Source organism: Nicotiana tabacum, chromosome 14, assembly GCF_000715075.1.
Source record: "Nicotiana tabacum cultivar K326 chromosome 14, ASM71507v2, whole genome shotgun sequence".
NCBI lineage: Eukaryota > Viridiplantae > Streptophyta > Magnoliopsida > Solanales > Solanaceae > Nicotiana > Nicotiana tabacum.
The window spans coordinates 116,241,793-116,259,544 of record NC_134093.1 but is presented as its reverse complement, the minus strand read 5'-3'; the positions used below and the strand labels follow the sequence as shown (position 1 = coordinate 116,259,544).

General features: G+C 34.6%; 2 protein-coding genes across 3 annotated transcripts; one reads left to right on the top strand and one right to left on the bottom strand.

Moving 5' to 3' along the window:
* Nucleotides 1–750: 750 nt before the first annotated feature.
* Nucleotides 751–2,884, top strand: LOC107761285 (UPF0725 protein At1g02770-like). Its single transcript, XM_016579503.2, has 3 exons — nt 751–1,312; nt 1,985–2,125; nt 2,221–2,884. Exons 1-3 carry the CDS (start codon nt 1,262–1,264, stop codon nt 2,407–2,409), a joined length of 381 nt encoding a protein of 126 aa, XP_016434989.1. The 5' UTR covers nt 751–1,261; the 3' UTR covers nt 2,410–2,884.
* A 1,316-nt stretch (nt 2,885–4,200) lies between these two features.
* On the bottom strand, nt 4,201–8,545 carry LOC107761278 (putative carboxylesterase 16). 2 transcript variants are annotated; one of them, XM_016579490.2, is made up of 2 exons: nt 7,211–8,545; nt 4,201–4,914 (listed from the first exon to the last, which is right to left on the bottom strand). In XM_016579490.2, exons 1-2 carry the CDS (start codon nt 8,110–8,112, stop codon nt 4,377–4,379), a joined length of 1,440 nt encoding a protein of 479 aa, XP_016434976.1. In that variant the 5' UTR covers nt 8,113–8,545; the 3' UTR covers nt 4,201–4,376. The 2 variants fall into 2 exon arrangements, with proteins under 2 accessions (XP_016434976.1, XP_016434975.1); XM_016579489.2 differs by having other exon boundaries at nt 7,184–8,539.
* Nucleotides 8,546–17,752: the final 9,207 nt, after the last annotated feature.

The window sequence follows — 17,752 nt, the reverse complement described above, 5'->3', positions numbered from 1 at the left end:
TACCCTGGAAGGGCAGAGAGAATGTTTTCGATAGACCATCGGCTTGAGAACGGATGAAAAAAGTAATGGCAACAAGTAGGAATAACAACAAGATAAACAGAAAGAAGCTTCTAAAAGAAAGAAATTATAGTTTCAACCTGCTGATAGAGTTCACAGATGTACATTAGGTTTCTGGTAGACCTAGGGAATTATAGTCCATCAATAGAGCACTCATCATAAAACATGTTTAATCGTAAAACTAAAAAGAAACAAAAATTCAACAAGCACATTCAATTTTGAACTGAAGGGCCTACACTTTACCTGTTGCAAATCCAAAGAAGCCATAGCTGCTGAAGATATTTTTAGAGCAACGTCAACCACCATCTGTTGATGACGCAACTGGATAGCACCATTTTTTGAATCAGTATGCATGGTTTCCCAATAGGCCATTTTATCGAATATTTTATGGCCACCGGAGATAGAGAAGCTGTTTCCGATAGACTCTCGACTCACGTACTTACGTTTCTCACAGATGAAAATGAATAAAACTAGCGATCATTCTCAAACTGTAACCGACTTCCTTATATTCATTCCTAATACGAAATTGATCTTTATTCATAAGCTTTATACTTCTGACAAAAATTTAACAAATTGCTAAATTAGAAACTGAGAAGCTAGCTTTTAGCAATTACAAATTCTTTTTCTTGGTAGGCTACGCAAAACTTTCATAACGAATTGCATCTTAAGCAGGAAAACCAAGTCACAAGCAACCACATCGAAATAGAAAGCCTCACAACAGGGGAAAGAAGAAATATTTACAACACTAAATACTCAATTTGAACTTTTTATGCTCACAGCAAAACCAAAAGACCAATATAATTAACAATTGAACACAGGAAAAAACACAAATATGGAAACTTTTTTAAAATAGGTAAGCGTTTATAGAAATAATAATACATATAAATTCCGCCAAGGCTGTAGCCCTTGCCATATTTCTCAATGTAGGGTTTTCTCTCTCACGATCGACAAGAATCTTTTACTGCCGCCATCGCCGTCTCCGCCACCGCCGCCGCCGTCGTTGAGCCCTATGTCACAAAACGTGCCTTTGTCAATTGCAGAGGAAACAGTGTCCCCGCCGCAAAAGAAACATAAGATCAGAGAAAGTGATGAGAAGATCGGTGGTAACGTAACTTCCATTGATGATGGCATGAATGTAGAGGATGATCATAGTTGTAGCGAGTATGATTCGGAGGAAGATTATTGCCCAGATGGCACATGAAAAATGGATAAAGCTGTTTGGGAGAAGTACTACAAACAGGTTAAGGAAAGCGAGGTAAATCTTAACCTTTAACTTGAAATTGCTCTATAATTTAGCTTTCTCCCACTCTCTGATGATTAATTCGAGTCGTTCGTGAAAATTTTGGAGTCAAATTAGCTATTTTTCAGCTTATTTAGGCACAATAAGTGCAAATTAAGCTATTGTTAGATCTTTGTGTTCAAGTTAAGAGAGGACCTGACTGAATTTTGCTTAATTCATGTTTTAAAAGGAAAAAAAAAATGACCTTAGTAATGGAGTATGTCTTTTGCATTATCTATACCTCAGCCATGTAAAGTAATGTGTATATATATTCTCATTTTTATATGTAAAGCCACGGTTTCGTTGTGCTTGCGTTAATTTTAATCTATGACTGTGCATGTCTATAAATTAGCGAGGAATAAACTTAGACCGAAGCTGTTCACTTTTGCTAACATAAGGGATGTTTTATATTATAGTATAGATAAAGGATAGAAATATTCTTGTCCTTACTTAAGGGACTATCTAAGTTTATTCCTCTAGATTAGCAAAGAATCAATTGGTGCGTGATAGTTAGTCATGAGATGCATTTCAAACAAATGGAAGAATCATGGGGCACATTCTGCAATTCTTGTAAGGTATCTTGTTACACAGCAAATTGGTTGCAATAGGTGATGTTTGTCTCTTATTAGTTTGATTGTACTTTGGTAGGGTTTTGATATCGAAGATTTTCCTGGACAGTGCTGGATGACGACTGTCTTCCCCATGCCATACTACTTGGATGATCCTAAGAATGTTGACAGGTTGAAGGATTATGCTGGAAAGGCACTTAAGCTATATAACGATAGTAATGTATACTTTCACTGCACTTTCCATGTCTTCTCAGTTTGTCTTTTTCCTTTGTTTTCTTCTGCTAACGAAGAAAGTTACCTCTATTGATTTTTCAGGGAACCAGTTATGAGGTCGATGACATTTTGAAGGTGAATGGAGGTGGTTGTCGTGCCTTTATTTTCTATATTACCTTCTCTGTCAAAAATGGTGTGTGCGACACTTTTCAAGCAAAGGTGGTGAAAGATATAGGTTATCATTTGGACTTTCCTATCATCAGGCCAAAGGCCAAGGCTGTCACGGGGTAAAGGCTGCTTTGGACCTCCTTTTTTTCTTCTGAAAACTGCCCCTCTTTGCTCGTAGACATGAAGAGTTTTCGGGCAAAGATAAAGTGAGCAATTATGATCGATTTTTGCCCGTTTTGACACTCCATTCGAAAGCATTTTGAAAAAGTTCGACCGAACCTTGCTTCGGAGGTTGCCTAGATATCCTTGGTTATAAAGGAATTAAGTTAGTGTAGTTCCGGAGGTTCTGGTAGCTGGGACTACCGGAAAACTGTGATTTCACTGCTGTTGCTGCTGTTACTGTTGCTGAGCTCCTTATTACACAAAAGTAACAAAACGAAGAAAACTAACTAAGCCTATCAGCTACGAGTTACAAGTTTCAGCATGTTAATATTTCTATCTGGGATTTTGGTGGAACCATGTATTTATAAGTTATTAGGGTGAAACTTTGGGATTGTTAACTTTCTCTTATTGCTTATGTTGTTTGATCACCAATGAATATGATGTTCAAATTTCTTATTAAGCTTAAGTTTTGGTGACAAATTTCGTTTATATGCAAAATTGTTCCCTGTTTTATTTTGTAGGCACTTGTCAATTGCTTTTAGTTTGCAACTTTGCATGTAAGTTCTACTGATTTGTGTTATGAAGTAATTCCTGCTATTTAGTCTCACGATTTATTGGTTTGCAACAAAATTATAAATTTATAATCAAGTGCAGTATCTTAAACAAAATTATTGGACGAAACATACATTTTTCATTTTCTAATACCTTATTCTAGTCATTGATGTTAGACGTCCTTATAGTTTACAAAGAAGCATATTGTATTAAACACAAATCGGTCTTACTAATCTGAAGGGTCTTCTCATTATCATAATGATAAACACATATAATAATGAGAAGACATTAGTAAAACCAATTTTTGTAACCGCTCAGTCCGCTAGTGATACTGTCCTTTTTGGGCTTAGTCCCTCACAGGTTTAAAACGCGTCACTAGGGTCTAAGGCTTGTTAACTTAGGTTTGCCCCGTCTAACCGGGATTTGCCTAAATGAATTCTGACCCACCATCGGCAAGGCTGACACAAGAGTGGCTCTGATGACTGATATAATCTTTATAAGATCTCAGTCCGCTAGTGATATTGTCCGCTCTGGGCCTAGTCCCTCACGGGTTTAAAACGCGTCACTAGGGTCTAAGGCTTGTTAACTTATATACCCAGCATCTCTCTTGTGTTTTGCCGATATAGAATTATATCTAAAGTACCTCTAAACTAGAAGGAAAAATTTACTTGTTTCTCGAAGAATTTTGAAATATAAAATCCCCCATCTAAAGTTAAGGGCAAATACAAATAATTTGCTAACAACAAGGGTGTGAATGGCTCCAAAGTATGACGAACGACAAAATTTGGACCTTTTCCCTAGTTAAAACGTACAAATTGCAGCAATTTATCTTACAAAGATGGGAACTATTAATTAGTCCAGGCATCCAGGGCAGACTATATCTTATCAATTGGTACGTATTTGCACTCAGAGACTGAATAAACACCTTCCTAAGTGATTATATGATTCAAAATGACAAAAAGGTTCAATGATACAAGACCAACCTACGAAAATACAGTAGAGTTGCAGGTTGGAAAAGCTTTAAAAAAGAAAAGAATGCTGGCAATAGACGTCAAAACCCCAGTCAAGATGTCTATACAAGTTTCCTTCGGTGATTATATTTCACACTGAAAGAGGGCAAAAAAACAACAACAGAATTCTTCAAAATTTTGGCAATTACTCATGGTCAAACAAGCATGCTTAACTCACGTAGGAGGAATATGGCTCAAACTCAACTAAATTCTATTTTCTTCGGTAAGTCATCTATATTACAAAAGGAACACAACAAGGAGGACTAAAGAATATGCCTGAAATTTCAGAGCTAGATACAGGAGACCTCAAATCCCAGGTATCATTTATGTCACATTAAAACTGCTATACAGGACCATCTATCTGACTCAATATGAGAACTCATGACCTCGAAGCGAAATATATTTCTTAACCCAAATGGCAATGTCCTCGGCACAAGCCTGAGCTTGAGGGGTCTTAAGAAGCATGTCAAGAGTTGCAAACTCATGAACTGCATCCTTGTACTCGAGGACAGGAGCATCAACATTTACCTTCCGTAGTTCTTCTGAATAAGCGATGGCCCGGTCTCTCATCCAGTCGTGCTCCGCTACCACTATTAGTGTTGGGGGCATCCACTTTAATGGAGGTCCTCTCCCAGGGATAAGAGGGTTAGCAGCAGGATGATCCAAGTCAAACTCTCCTTCAGGTAGAAATAATTTCCAGGCAAGCGTGCACAAGGCCTTGTCATAGAAATAGGAATTTGCTAGCTTAATCTCGGAATGTGTTGGAACACTTCCGATGAAAAAAGGATACATCAAAACCTGCGCCACCACCTTCACTGGATCCAAAAGCTTACCTTCCTCTACAGCTTTCCTAGCCACATAATCAGCTATATTTCCCCCACAACTCACTCCTAGGAGAACACACCTGGATGAACATATCAAAAGAACAAAAGTACTAGTTAGTGAGTTATTATTTACATTTGAAAGAACGACAGGAAAAGGGAGTCTTCATTTGGCTCTGATTCGGTAAAGTTATTAGGCTTGTATTCACATCTCATCAGTGCCATCTAACATATAGAATTTTTGTATGATAAGATATTACAGTAACCATCAAGCAGTAAGGAAGTGCTGTGTAATTGTACGTCATATTATAGCCCCAAGGAGCTAAATCTTAGATCTATCTATTTCTTGGGTATACCATATTACACCATTAAATAAAAAAAGTTACTACAAGAAAACTTAATACAGTCAAGAGTGGCTGTTTATCCTTTCACAGCATCTCGCATTCAAAAAGTTATACGGCAAATTTCCCTATCAAATTCTTTTGCAGGTTCTCTAATTTTTTAATATACTCTTATTCTTATGGGAGATTTTTCCATCATTAATGAAATAATTTCCCTTATCAAACAACAAAAAAGCATCTCCTATTCCTCTCCTTCCACAAGCTCCACTTAATACACAATTATGGTGTGGCCCAAAAATTCTTAAGTTTCACTGGGATCATGCTCCACATAGACCAAAAGAGGGCACTATTTACCAAAGTGATCTAGCCTCTCAACAAAAATTGTCTTATCCAGGCAGCTAGTCTTTTCTTGAATCTTTCTTTTACCACATCCACACCAAGCAAGGTTTGGATGAAGCCCTTACTAACAAAATGACTGGTGTCACAATCCAACGACAACAGCATACCAGTGTGATCCCAAGGGTGGGGTGTCACAATCCAACATCTCCCTAAATCGTGCACTTGACACACTAGCCTACAAGGAAGATATAACTTTTTGTCAAATTTATGTGTAATCACTATGCCTTCAAAATATAGAAACACTAATACCTTCGCTTCAACAAGATCACAGTGTCATACGCAAACTAATATGTCAGATTATAACAAGAGGCTCTTGATTTTCACTACCATGGAAGCCCATTAACCATTCCTTGTATACTACTATCAATAGCATTCTGCTCTAAGTTTCCATAACAATGATTAAAAAAAGGGGGAAATAGTGAATCACCTTCACATAGAGCTCTGCGCACCAAAAAAATCATTTTGCACTCCCATTATTGGGAATCAAGAAGTTAACTGTGGATATACAATACTTTCCAATTTATCCACTTTCAGCCAAATCCTATCATTTATACTATCCACAATAACTTGGTCGCAATGCTTCTCCAAATCTAGTTTATACACAACTCACAACTGCCTGTCTCTAAGTCTCAAACCAACGCATTCATTGGCAAGCAGAGTTGCATCAATCAATTGTTTTTCTCCAACAAAATTGAGTATCAGATACTATTTTCCCATGATTAACTTTAACCTCAAGAATATCAGTTTAGCGAGGATTTTATAGACACAACCTCCCAAACAAACGAGAAGGAAGTGGTATAATTCCACATCCCATACCACTTTCCGCATTTAGATATAAAGGTGGTGTTAAAACTCTTTTGTAAGACCCCTGTATCATGAGATCGGTTTAGTGTATAAATTACACTATTTCATATATTCCAACATTTTTAAAGCCATGGTGAATCAATGGGCCCTGAAGCCCTATTGTCATGCAGGAATCCAGTACCATCCAAACTTCCTCTTGAAAACATTTTCTGGTGCACATGAAAGATCTAACGGATATTTATTTTTTTTCGAGAAAGATGAAAGATCTATAGATATAAACTCTTTATTTCAATTTCTTAATTCCTATCTTATGTAACTTTACATAACTAGCAATCTCTTGATACTGTGGTATGACAACTAAATGTTTAATTCACCTATTAAAATTATTTCCTCTTCTGAAAAAGATTTTTCTAACCATCTAATGCTCTCAACTGCGATTATGTTGCATTCCACACCAATTATTGTAGTTCCACCCAAAAGAATACCAGCAGAGACTTGTTCAAGCATTTCACGAACTAGTGGTAGATGCTAGTCCTTTGGGTGGTGAAGGAGGTCGAGTTAATGAATTTTGTTGCATAAATTTTGAAAATTGTTTTAAAAGAAAAAAGCAAGAGATATACACGAGCGAGAAGTGAATGCTTCTTCGAAGTAAAACACGGTTTACAAAATAACAACTATTACCTAACGTATATGAATTCAGCATGGTTAGAAGCTACATTTGGGACCAATATTCAGCTAAATGCTTGATCAATTCTATCAAACCAGTACCATAACAGATAACAATCCATGATCTAAGCTTGTCACTTACAAGTAGAAATAAGGGGCTAAATCTAACCTTGATGGATCTCCATGAGCAGCCAACCAAGGCTCCACCAAGGATGCTCCAAATGCATCAGCTATATGCCCGTAAGCATCCGACTTCCTCAAATCCGCCCCTCCTCCTCCTCCTCCTCCTTCTCCTCCACGTCTACTCCCCACTGACGACTTACTACATTCAGCCAAATTGGCCTGTTTCGCCAGCCAATGCAGCACCTTCAGTCCATCCTCAAATGCTGCTGGATAGCGATTCTCGGGCGCTAACCTATATCCAACAGCTAAAACAATGACATCACAAAGCTTGGCTATCCTTCTACAGAATAAATCATTCGCAGCAGAATCATTGCTCCCACTCACAAACCCCCCACCATGAAACTGCAACATAACCGGCAATTTCCTGCAATTTTTTTTGCCAGCTGGATTATACCCTCTATAAACCCCATTTTCAGATTTTAAACCTAAATCATCAACAACATTACAACCATAGCTATTTCTCCTATGATTAAAACCATTCTTATTATAATTTGTCTGATTCTCTATCACACTATCAGTAGTACAATATCCATAGCTGTTTCGACGTAAAATGAGAGCCTGGTTCGGGTCGGATCCTGATCCGGGTCGGGTCGAAACCCTAACCCTAGATTTAGAATCCAAATCGGGGGAACCAAGACAGGTTTCGGGGAGAAAGATTCGAATAGAGACAGAGGTCGCAGGATCTACATGTAAGTCCTTGGTGGCAACACCGTCAGTGAATAAAGGATTGGAAGCAGCAATGGATTCCTCATTGGGCCGAGATGTGATGCCGAAAGAGGTACCATTATTCGGCCCATTTGTATCGTCGATTTGAATTCGATTCTGCAACCGATGCTTTAACATAAACTTGAAGAATACACTGTATAATTTCACTGCCACACTTGGCATTTCCTCTACACACAAGCTTAATGAAGAAAAGTTTTGTATCCGTTTTTGATGGAAAAGGATTGAATTATATTACATTGAAATAAAGAGGGAACAATTTAGGGTTTAAGAGATGGATTTCCTTGTGATTAAGGGAAAGGTATTGGGAGATTACTTGATTGAAATGGAGAGAAAGGGGAGCGAAAAAGATTCGTTTTTTTAATGTTTTGAAAATAGAAGGACTGCTTCCTTCTTTAAGGTTTTGTCAAATGATAAATCAATAATAGTCCATTGATAAATCATGACTCGTGAGAAACAGAAGAAGAGCTGTTTTCTGTTTTAATTTGGCCTTTCGAAACTTGTGTTGGGCGGTTGAGGTGGGGCTGTGATCGTCTGTAGCAGGGTACATCTGGATTTGTGTTTTATGAGGAACTGTTATAATAACTGGCTATAGTTTAAATGGAAGAAAATGCTTATACATTGATGTTATGTGTTTTATATTAGTATATAAAATTTTCTATAAATTATTTTAGATATAATTAAAATGACATTTGCACTGAATCAATGTTTTCTAAAAACTATAGTCAATTATGTAGAAAAATAAGGGGTAGAACTACTATGTTATGTACTTATTTGGATGAATCCACTAACTTTTGCAATTTGTAAATATTTAATTACGAAAAAAATGAAAAAAATTACGAATTTAGTATGAATTAATAAATTTAAAATCTATAAACTTCAAATTATAGCTATGCTAATTTGTACCCTATGTTTGTAGCAGGGGCGAAAGTACATAGCCTTAAGGGTTCGTCGAAAAATTACATTGTATATACGGGTAAAATATTAAATTTTAATTGTATATAACATATATTGAACATCATTTATTGGAAATTATTTTTACTTATTTCAAGTTTGAATACTCTAGATGAAATTTCTGGTTTCGCTACTGATTTGTATAGAACCCACAAGTACAATACATGTATTTTTGTATGTAAATTCTTAAACTTAGCCATGCTTAATTATATGAACTTTAGTTTCGTGACTGTCTGAGTTAAATTTATTTATTTAACATAAACTAAAGAATCTATATATAATTATAAAGCAGGGCTTTTTACCAATGGTGTGGCACATGCCATTGAACAGAAATGACATTTATCTAATTTCTTAATATTTTGAGGTTTTTCCCTTATTTTTAGGATTCATTCATACCCGAAAAGCTGCAACATTCACAGTTCCGTGAGCCGTTTCAAACCAGCATGTTTCAAAGCAAATATCCCAAACCGTTTCAAACAAGCACGTTTCAAAGCAATTATTCCACCGCTTCAATTGCAAGCACTTAAAGCGAAAAAGAAACAACAAAGCGGATTCAATTCCAATGGTGCTTCATTATTTTCATTACCATCTTAATCGGGCAACTATCAATCCCTGATTTTCGATAAAGTACGTCTCAGGTTCGGGTACACACAGATGATTACAAATCCCTTACTGATCGACATGGATAATTTTTTCCACTGCCTAATCCTAATCCCGTCTTTCTTATACAATTTGTTTTGGTTTATATACGTATGATAATTGAAACTCATGAATTGAATGTTGTTTGTTACTCTTTTGGATTGTGCAGTATTATGATTACATCCACTTCCACTATCCAAGAAAAATATTCTGGTTTTCTCTTAAATATTTCTCAGTTAATATAAAAATGAGGCTAACTAGAGTTATAATAGTATGGTTGAGGAAACATAATCAAGATTGTGGGTTATTATAACTGAGTTTGTTTTGCAGATATCATTAGAATGGTAAGGATTGTTCTGATATTATTGTTTGACACACTTGTGGTGTTGCTGGAAGAGCAGCTGTCACTACCAATACTTCAATTATTAATGCAGGAGATGGTCCTAGACAGCATCCAACTCAGGTTTGCACCTCTTGTAAAATAATTACTCTAATAGATTGTTACAATTATTGGAGCGACAAGCTAACAAAACATTGGAGTTCTGTGAAAATTTATCCTCCTCTTCTTCTTCTTCTTCCTTTCCATTTTGGCCTTGACATTGTTAGTTTTGAGAGTGAGATTTATGTTAAGAAAAAAAGAAGAGTGCAAAAAGAAAGTATTTGCATTGGTATTTGCACCATTTATGGGTTCTATAATTGTACTAAAAGTACGCTTAGTGTAAATAGCACACATAATTTTTCAATTTCTATGGATTTTCATGTCCAACTAAGATGTCAATTTTACGAAATTTAGCACATGTGTGTTTCTCTTTTTATTATTTTTAATTACATTGGAGGTTAGAGCTTGAATCTTGGACTGTTAAGATGGTCGTAGTAGTTGTTCAAATTGGTGTCTGTCTCCACTTCAAGGTACAAATAATAGGGAATAAGAAAGAAAGTTTAAAAAGAAAAGTGAGCAACTGCATTTTGATGGATGGATTATAGGAACAATATTTTCTTGCTTCAATGAAAGAGGCATTCTTTTTTTGCTCTTCCTCCGTAAAAATAGCATTTCTTCTGCTCTATCTTTGTTTGTTATTCATCTTTGATTTTGCTTTAGCTAAATACAACTGCATATATAAAATCTGTGAATTGATCAATCTCCAAATCTATTTAAGAGGCTTCCTTAGTTGTTGTTAGGAAAAAGAATAAGAAAGATGAAAAGGTTTAAACTTGTGTTTTGTTGAGATGGATATTATTTTTGGTAATATAAATACAATTTATTGTTGAATGACAGTCTTTGTTTTCAAATATATGAATGCTTTGATACACCAGAGGGATGCTTATTAATTGCTTTCATATTAGGAAGTCAAAACAACTTCAAAAACTAAATAATGGAGTTCTTATTTGGGTTGCAGATGTTTTTTAACTTCCAATGGCCCTCAACTTAACATGTTTTTATGGAGTATAGAATGATTTAGTGGGAGGATAAAATATGAGTCAATTGATTTTCATGATCTGGAAAACTACTTCGCTGGTAGTCAATTGGTTTTCATGATCTGGAAAACTTCTTCGCTGGCCAGTATAACAGTGTTTGAATTTCCAGCAGTAAGTTATTTGGGCTAAAACATGATTTATTAATTGATTTTTATAAATAAGTTTGTTTGAGAAATTCCATGTTGCTTATAACTGATAATTAATTTTAGCATGATTTTCTTTTGATTCTGATAGAGTTTAATGTTTTAATCGAGATGAAGCCTTTAGTGTTCTTCAAGGTGTTGGGACTATTGATTTTTCAAGAGTGGAGAAGTTTGGCCTTTACGGTCATTAGTAATATTTTTTTGTTATTCAAATTGTAAATGTGTGTATGAGGCCATTTCCTCTTTGTCATATAGTGAGATTACATAATCGAAAGAACATATATACTTTCTTTTCTGTAGCTAGCATTTGGAAGTAAAAAAATAGTTTTGAGTATTGTGCAATACGTATAAAGCAAGTAAAAGAATTATTCAGTCATTTTTTTAAAACAAGATATCAAATCGTCGATGTAGCATTGTATCCTTCGTCGAAATTGAACATGCGGTTTCTAGAAAGTTATTTCTTGAAATAGAAAGATTAGGTTGTATATCTATTTTTGTTTTTCCTGTTTTCCTTTATCTAGGTGAAAAGTTGCCTCAATAAAAAAATTTGCGCAAAGAAACTCATCAATATAAGAATTTCTTCAGACACCTTTCAAAGAATTCTATGAGATATTGTGATGTGAATGAAAAAAAAAAGATTATGTGGGAGGAATTCTCTAACATTATGTGATGTGAATAAAATAATAAAATAAAATGATAGAAATATAGAGAAAGGAAAATCTGCATTAGAGGGTGCATAATCATGTAGGCTTAAGAGAGAAGACAACAGATCGAGGTGCCGCCAATTAAAGATAGGTTTGGGTGATGAAACTGAATATATAATACGAGAAAATTAAACCGATATATTTCCCAATTTCGAGACTTTGATCTTTTATTTGATTGTTAAGATATCATTGTTAACCGGGAATAAATTTCTTGGCTTATTTCTTGAGAATGCATTATCTCTCATTTGGTCAATGTTGAATTGTTGAGCTGGGTTCTCTTTCCCATTTGGTAGCGACCTTGAGAATATAATTAGAAGAATTGATAGGGTTGATGTTGGAGCATACAAAAGATAAAAATGATCGAAAATTAAAGATTGATTTTTCTTTTATAAATTTTTTAACAATAATTATTTAGTCATATTTGATTTTCTTTAATAATCGCGCGTAGCGCGAACAAATTCACTAGTCTATATATATTATAATTGAGGGTCATACACCCAGTTACGTGGCACATCCCTTTCAGCAGGAATTATATTTATCTTTCTCTACGAATTTTCGCGTCTTCCACTGAATTTTCATTCTCAAAGACGAAAAACGTACTCAAAATAAAAAACCGCTTCAAAAATAATACCGCTTCCTTCACAACCGATTCTTAACTCTTTCTATTTCTGTCTTTCCCCTCTCTTTCTATTATTCTTAGGCTTGCTGGCACCGTTCCTATATTGTTAGGTATCTTTTTCGTTTTTCCTATTTCTTTTTCTTCTCTTTAGTTTGCCGCTTTGGGTGTGAGTCTCAGTGCTCATTCTTCTTTACGATTTTTCAATTGTTAATGAATATTGAATAATCACATATATTAAAAAATGAAGATTGAATACATTGTGATTCAGTGAAAGTTGTTGTGATTTGCGAATCTTGATATGCAGACTTATATTGTATTATTATTTGTCAATATGCCAGACTTGTGCAAAATAAAATTTTAAAACCAGAAATCCTCTCACAAAATCTGCACAACCATGCAAACCTAAAGGGATGAAATAAAACAGAGCAAACACATGCTTATTTTGACGCCCATGAAATGTTCGAAAAAAGACGGCATAGATTGACCTTCCCCATAGAATCGTGAAATGTTGTTAATTACTCAACAAATGCCGGTCTGAAATCCTTTATAAATTAATATTTACCAACTATGCCTTCTTTGTATATATTTGCAATGTTAAAATTTAGACTCTGTCAGTTTAATACTCTTAAACAGAAAAATAGAAACTGAATATGTTGTGATCGTTCTCTTCTACAATCTACATTCCATTTTTACTCTAGGACATGAACTTTGTTTTTTGATAATGGATACTATTGCGAACCAACAAAAATGCGTGAAAAGATTTAGATTCAGGTTTCTCCATCGGTATTTGAGGTACACTCCAAAGATTCTTAACTACTGTGATTATTTTTGCATAATTGATGACAGAGGGTGTAAAGATTTTGATACTATCATTTTTGCAAAATTGATATGTAATGGTGTGTCTGATCAGGAATGCAAAGAGTGTTGTTTTACTGATATTTTTAATTAATGGTAACAAAGTTTGATAATAATGTCTATAGAAGTTGATTATAGTATAGTGATACGGAATTTAAACTATATAAGATTTTTACTGCAGCCTTAGATATTCGTATTGGATAGTGCTTCACCTTCCTATTACTTTTTAATTTTACTATGAAATGCAAGAATGTTGTTTTACTGATACTTTTAATGGTAACAATGTTTAACAACAATGTCTATATAAGTTGATTATAGTATAATGATATGGAGCTTAGGCTTGATTGAAGGAACATTCCTTAATGAGAAATTGATAAATAAATGAGTTAACAATAAAAAATTATCTCTAAATATTTCCTTGCCATTTATCTTCATAGACATTGCTTGTCATGTTGTTCATACACAAACATGATTCTCTCCTCTTCGCCATTACCATCTTTGCATCTATTGCTAGCAACCTCTAATATAATTCATAGAACCAAGCAGAATATCAAAAATTAAGTCACTGTTTGTTTGTTTTATATCTCTGATCAGCAGAGTTTTGTTGAATCAGTTTTGCGTCACGGGGAAGAGAAGTAAAAAATCGGATCTATGATGTTACTCCAACTTCACACTTGCTTTGAGTTTGTTTTTATTCCTATGGCCAATAGCTATTCAATTTGAAATTGTTTTCATACGATTATGCTCAACTTGAGTAATTTCGCTTTAACCACTTTCATTAGCCACGATTTGATAATTTTAATACAATTCAAGTTGGCAACAACTGTCTGGAAACCTTTTGCTTAGTCTAACGGTGTTTGTAAAGTATGTAGCTTAGTTAAAGAATAGGTACAGATCAGCATTTGCTAAGTGAGGATCAAATTTAGTTACATTCACTATTTTCTTAATGATTGCGATTATATTTTGCGTGTTACGTTTATTCATTGGGATTTATCATAGTCGAGATTGTGTTTTGTTATCTACCAAAATCTTTGAACGACGACATCTTTGACAGAATTTTATTTGCTACTTAATGAAAGAAATAATAGCATTTTGTCTATACCTATGGAAAGATAGAAACTAACAGTTTTTAAACTGACAATGTTGATTATGTTGCGTTGTTTGGTAATATTTTCTTTTTTTTTTATTTTTCAAGTTTAGAAAAATATTTGGTAGCACCAGGCTTCAGCATCTCATTAAGAAATGCAAAGAGTGGTAGATATATGCTTACTGACGCATTGTATTACCCCTGAGATGGGAACAGAGGTGAAGGTATAGGTGACAAACGGCCGGGCCGGGCCGAGAAAAATAGTGAGCGGCCGTCACCAATCCGAGTCGGGTTCCGGGTTTTACAAACCGGGCTTAACGAGTTCGGCCCTATCCGGTCAAAAATTGAACCGGAACGGTTCCGGACCGGGCCGATTTTATGTATTATTTTTTTGTAGTAAAAGTATAAAATAAAAAAATAATCTTATAAAAAGAGTGTTTGAATAAAGGATGCAAAGACTTTAAAATTCTTATATTTGAATATTTCATTAAGAATTTAAGATAATAGAATAGAATAAAAATGGAAAAAAGTTGCTCTTATAATTTGCAAGTTCAAACTTGCAAATTAAAGTTTACATTTAACAACAACTAAATTAATGAAAAAAGAGTAAATTTAAAGTTTAATTATTAAATATAAACCTAGAACTTCAAAGGTTTTGCATTGCCTTAGTAAGTTCTTCATAATCAATATGACCTTCTTGGCCATCTTCTGGAGTGTTAAATTTAAAGGCTTTCATAGGTTCATTTCAAATTTTCATTATATAATAATACTTCAAATTAATCTAACAAACTAAAACATTAAGCATAATACGTCTAATAATTTTAAAATAACACAAATTGTCTCAAATCAATTTAAAATCTTAAATACGAATTTCTGGAGGACGCTCAAGACAACTCTTCATATGCCTCCTTAAACAGCATGTGCCCTCCTACTTTCGACGAAGATTTAAGACTCGACCACAGTTCTTGCACTTTACTTTGTGAACTTCTTCATTTTCTTCTACCGCCTCAAAGTGTTCCCAAACATATGGGCGCACTCTAAAATCATGGGGCATGATTTAACTTGAATTGAGAATTTGAGTTTGAGAAATGAGAGATGAGTGAAGAAATGAAGAGGGGGGGGGGGGGGGGAGGGGGAGGGTGTATTTATAGTTTTTCAAAGGGCTAAATTAGTAATTACTAAAAGTGTTATTTTTTAAAATAATTGCCCAAAAGGGCTATTCTTGCAAAATATCCGTTGGGCAACGGTCAAATTGGAAGATGACCGTTACCAACGGTCAAATGTATTTTTAAAAAATTAAAAAAATCAGAAAACCACTGTTGAACCGGGCCGGTTAACCGGTGCAACAGTGATTTTCCTTGACCGAGTTTGACCGATCCGGTTAACCGGTAATGAAAATGTAAACGTCCCAACCCCCTAATCCCCCTAACTCAGCCCTACTCGGGCTCCTACCACCGGTCCGGATTAATACTGATCTGGATCGGTCCGAAATCGGGTCAACCCGACCGGTCAAACATCCATAGATGAAGGTTCACAGAAGTTGGGCCTCGCAAGGTCCACAAATGTCAACTGCACATGGTTACAAAACCATATGATTACAATTTTGGTTGCTTCTCTTCTTTGAAGTTTCAATAATCAATCTTTTTAACTTTTAGGATTTACAGAAAATCAATTAGTTTTGATTCCTTTACTTATTTAAGTTCACTTTTAACTTCTTTTAATTTCAAATGTTATATGAATACTTGATATTTTTTATCCTTATCTTCTGTGCTGTTATCTTTAGTTCAATGTTTCAATTACTCAATTAAATATCTATTTCTTAAATTTTAATACTTAAGAATTAGGGAGTATATTGTATAACAAAAGCTAATCTTTCATACAATTACTAGCTAAGAAACTTTTGAAAGAGGCGTGAGAAAGAAGAGAAGAGAGGGAGGTGTAATTAAACAAGTGACTTTTGAGTTTTTTTAGTTGTACATAGACGAAAAAGTACTTTATAAATTTTTTTATGGGATGACATCTAATTTCATTACTAGCTTACTAATTTTAATATAAATGTAATAACGTCTATTATGATCGCGCGAAGCGCGAAAAACTTTACTAATTTATATATAAAAATAAGGTTGGTCGGGTGCGTCTGGAGATACCAATTTTGGCGGTTGACGGCTGGCACCTGCGGTAGATTTGTCTCAAGTATATTTACATTTTTCAACGAACATTTATTCATGTTTCTTTTACATAATAAATAATAAAGAATTTACAAAATAGTAACCTAATAAAGAAATGTCCCCAGATAGTAGTGTGATAAAATAAGAAGAAAGGATTTCACCTTTCATCTTAAAAAATCGTCAATTTCACTTTATAAGAATTTCACTTAGTAAAACATTTAAAGTTCTTAACCAAATGATACAAAATTTCCATAATTAGCGTATTGGATTTATTCATATCACATGAATGCTATAGTCTGGCATGAACCGTGATCTGTTGGCAGTCAAATGGACAGACTACTTCAAGAAAATAATATTAAATCACCAGAAGTGAATTACATTTCCCATTTTAGGCCTAAAGTATACTCTATAAAACGTACTTTAGTTTTAAAGAATAATATAACGTGACGTTCTTCTATCCATCAACTTTTCTTTTTTCAAATAGTTAACTCAAAGTAAGGTAGAGTCAACTCAACTAAGTATTAAGATTCAAATAGGTAAGTGATAACTCAATTACAGTTCGCCGGAGGAAATTCAACACGATATAAGAGTTTGCTATGCAGCGTAAGTTCCTTGAATCAACGCAACTATTATTTGCGATCCATTTTTGTTCTTTTCCTTGCTCCTGAAAGGGGATTAAAGACAGATAGCTTGCTTCTCTCCTGGATGGATGGCTACTTATGTTTGGCTGCGGAGAATGAGGGCTAAATATATAGCCATATAAGACTTCTAAAGAACCAAGATTACTACTATAAACATTGGTAGCCAATACCACATTGCTTATCATTGAACTGTGGTAAGCCATACCCTTTTCATAGTTTTAAGTCATCAAAGCTTAGCTTAATCAGCTGAAAAAGTCCTTTCACTTTTTCTATCACAAGATTTGGGCTTTTGCCCTTTATGGGCTTTTGCATAAGAGTTTTCTACACTAATGCAAGATATTAGTAATTGCTTTTACGGCTCAAACCCATGACTTATAGGTCATACGGAGATAATTTTACCACGGCTCTAAGGCTCTCTTCTACTAGAACCAACTGTTTATAAAAGCTAAAGTTCATGTTTTTATTTTGACAGTTATACTTCTGTAATGACCCGACCGGTCGTTTTGAACATTTGCACTT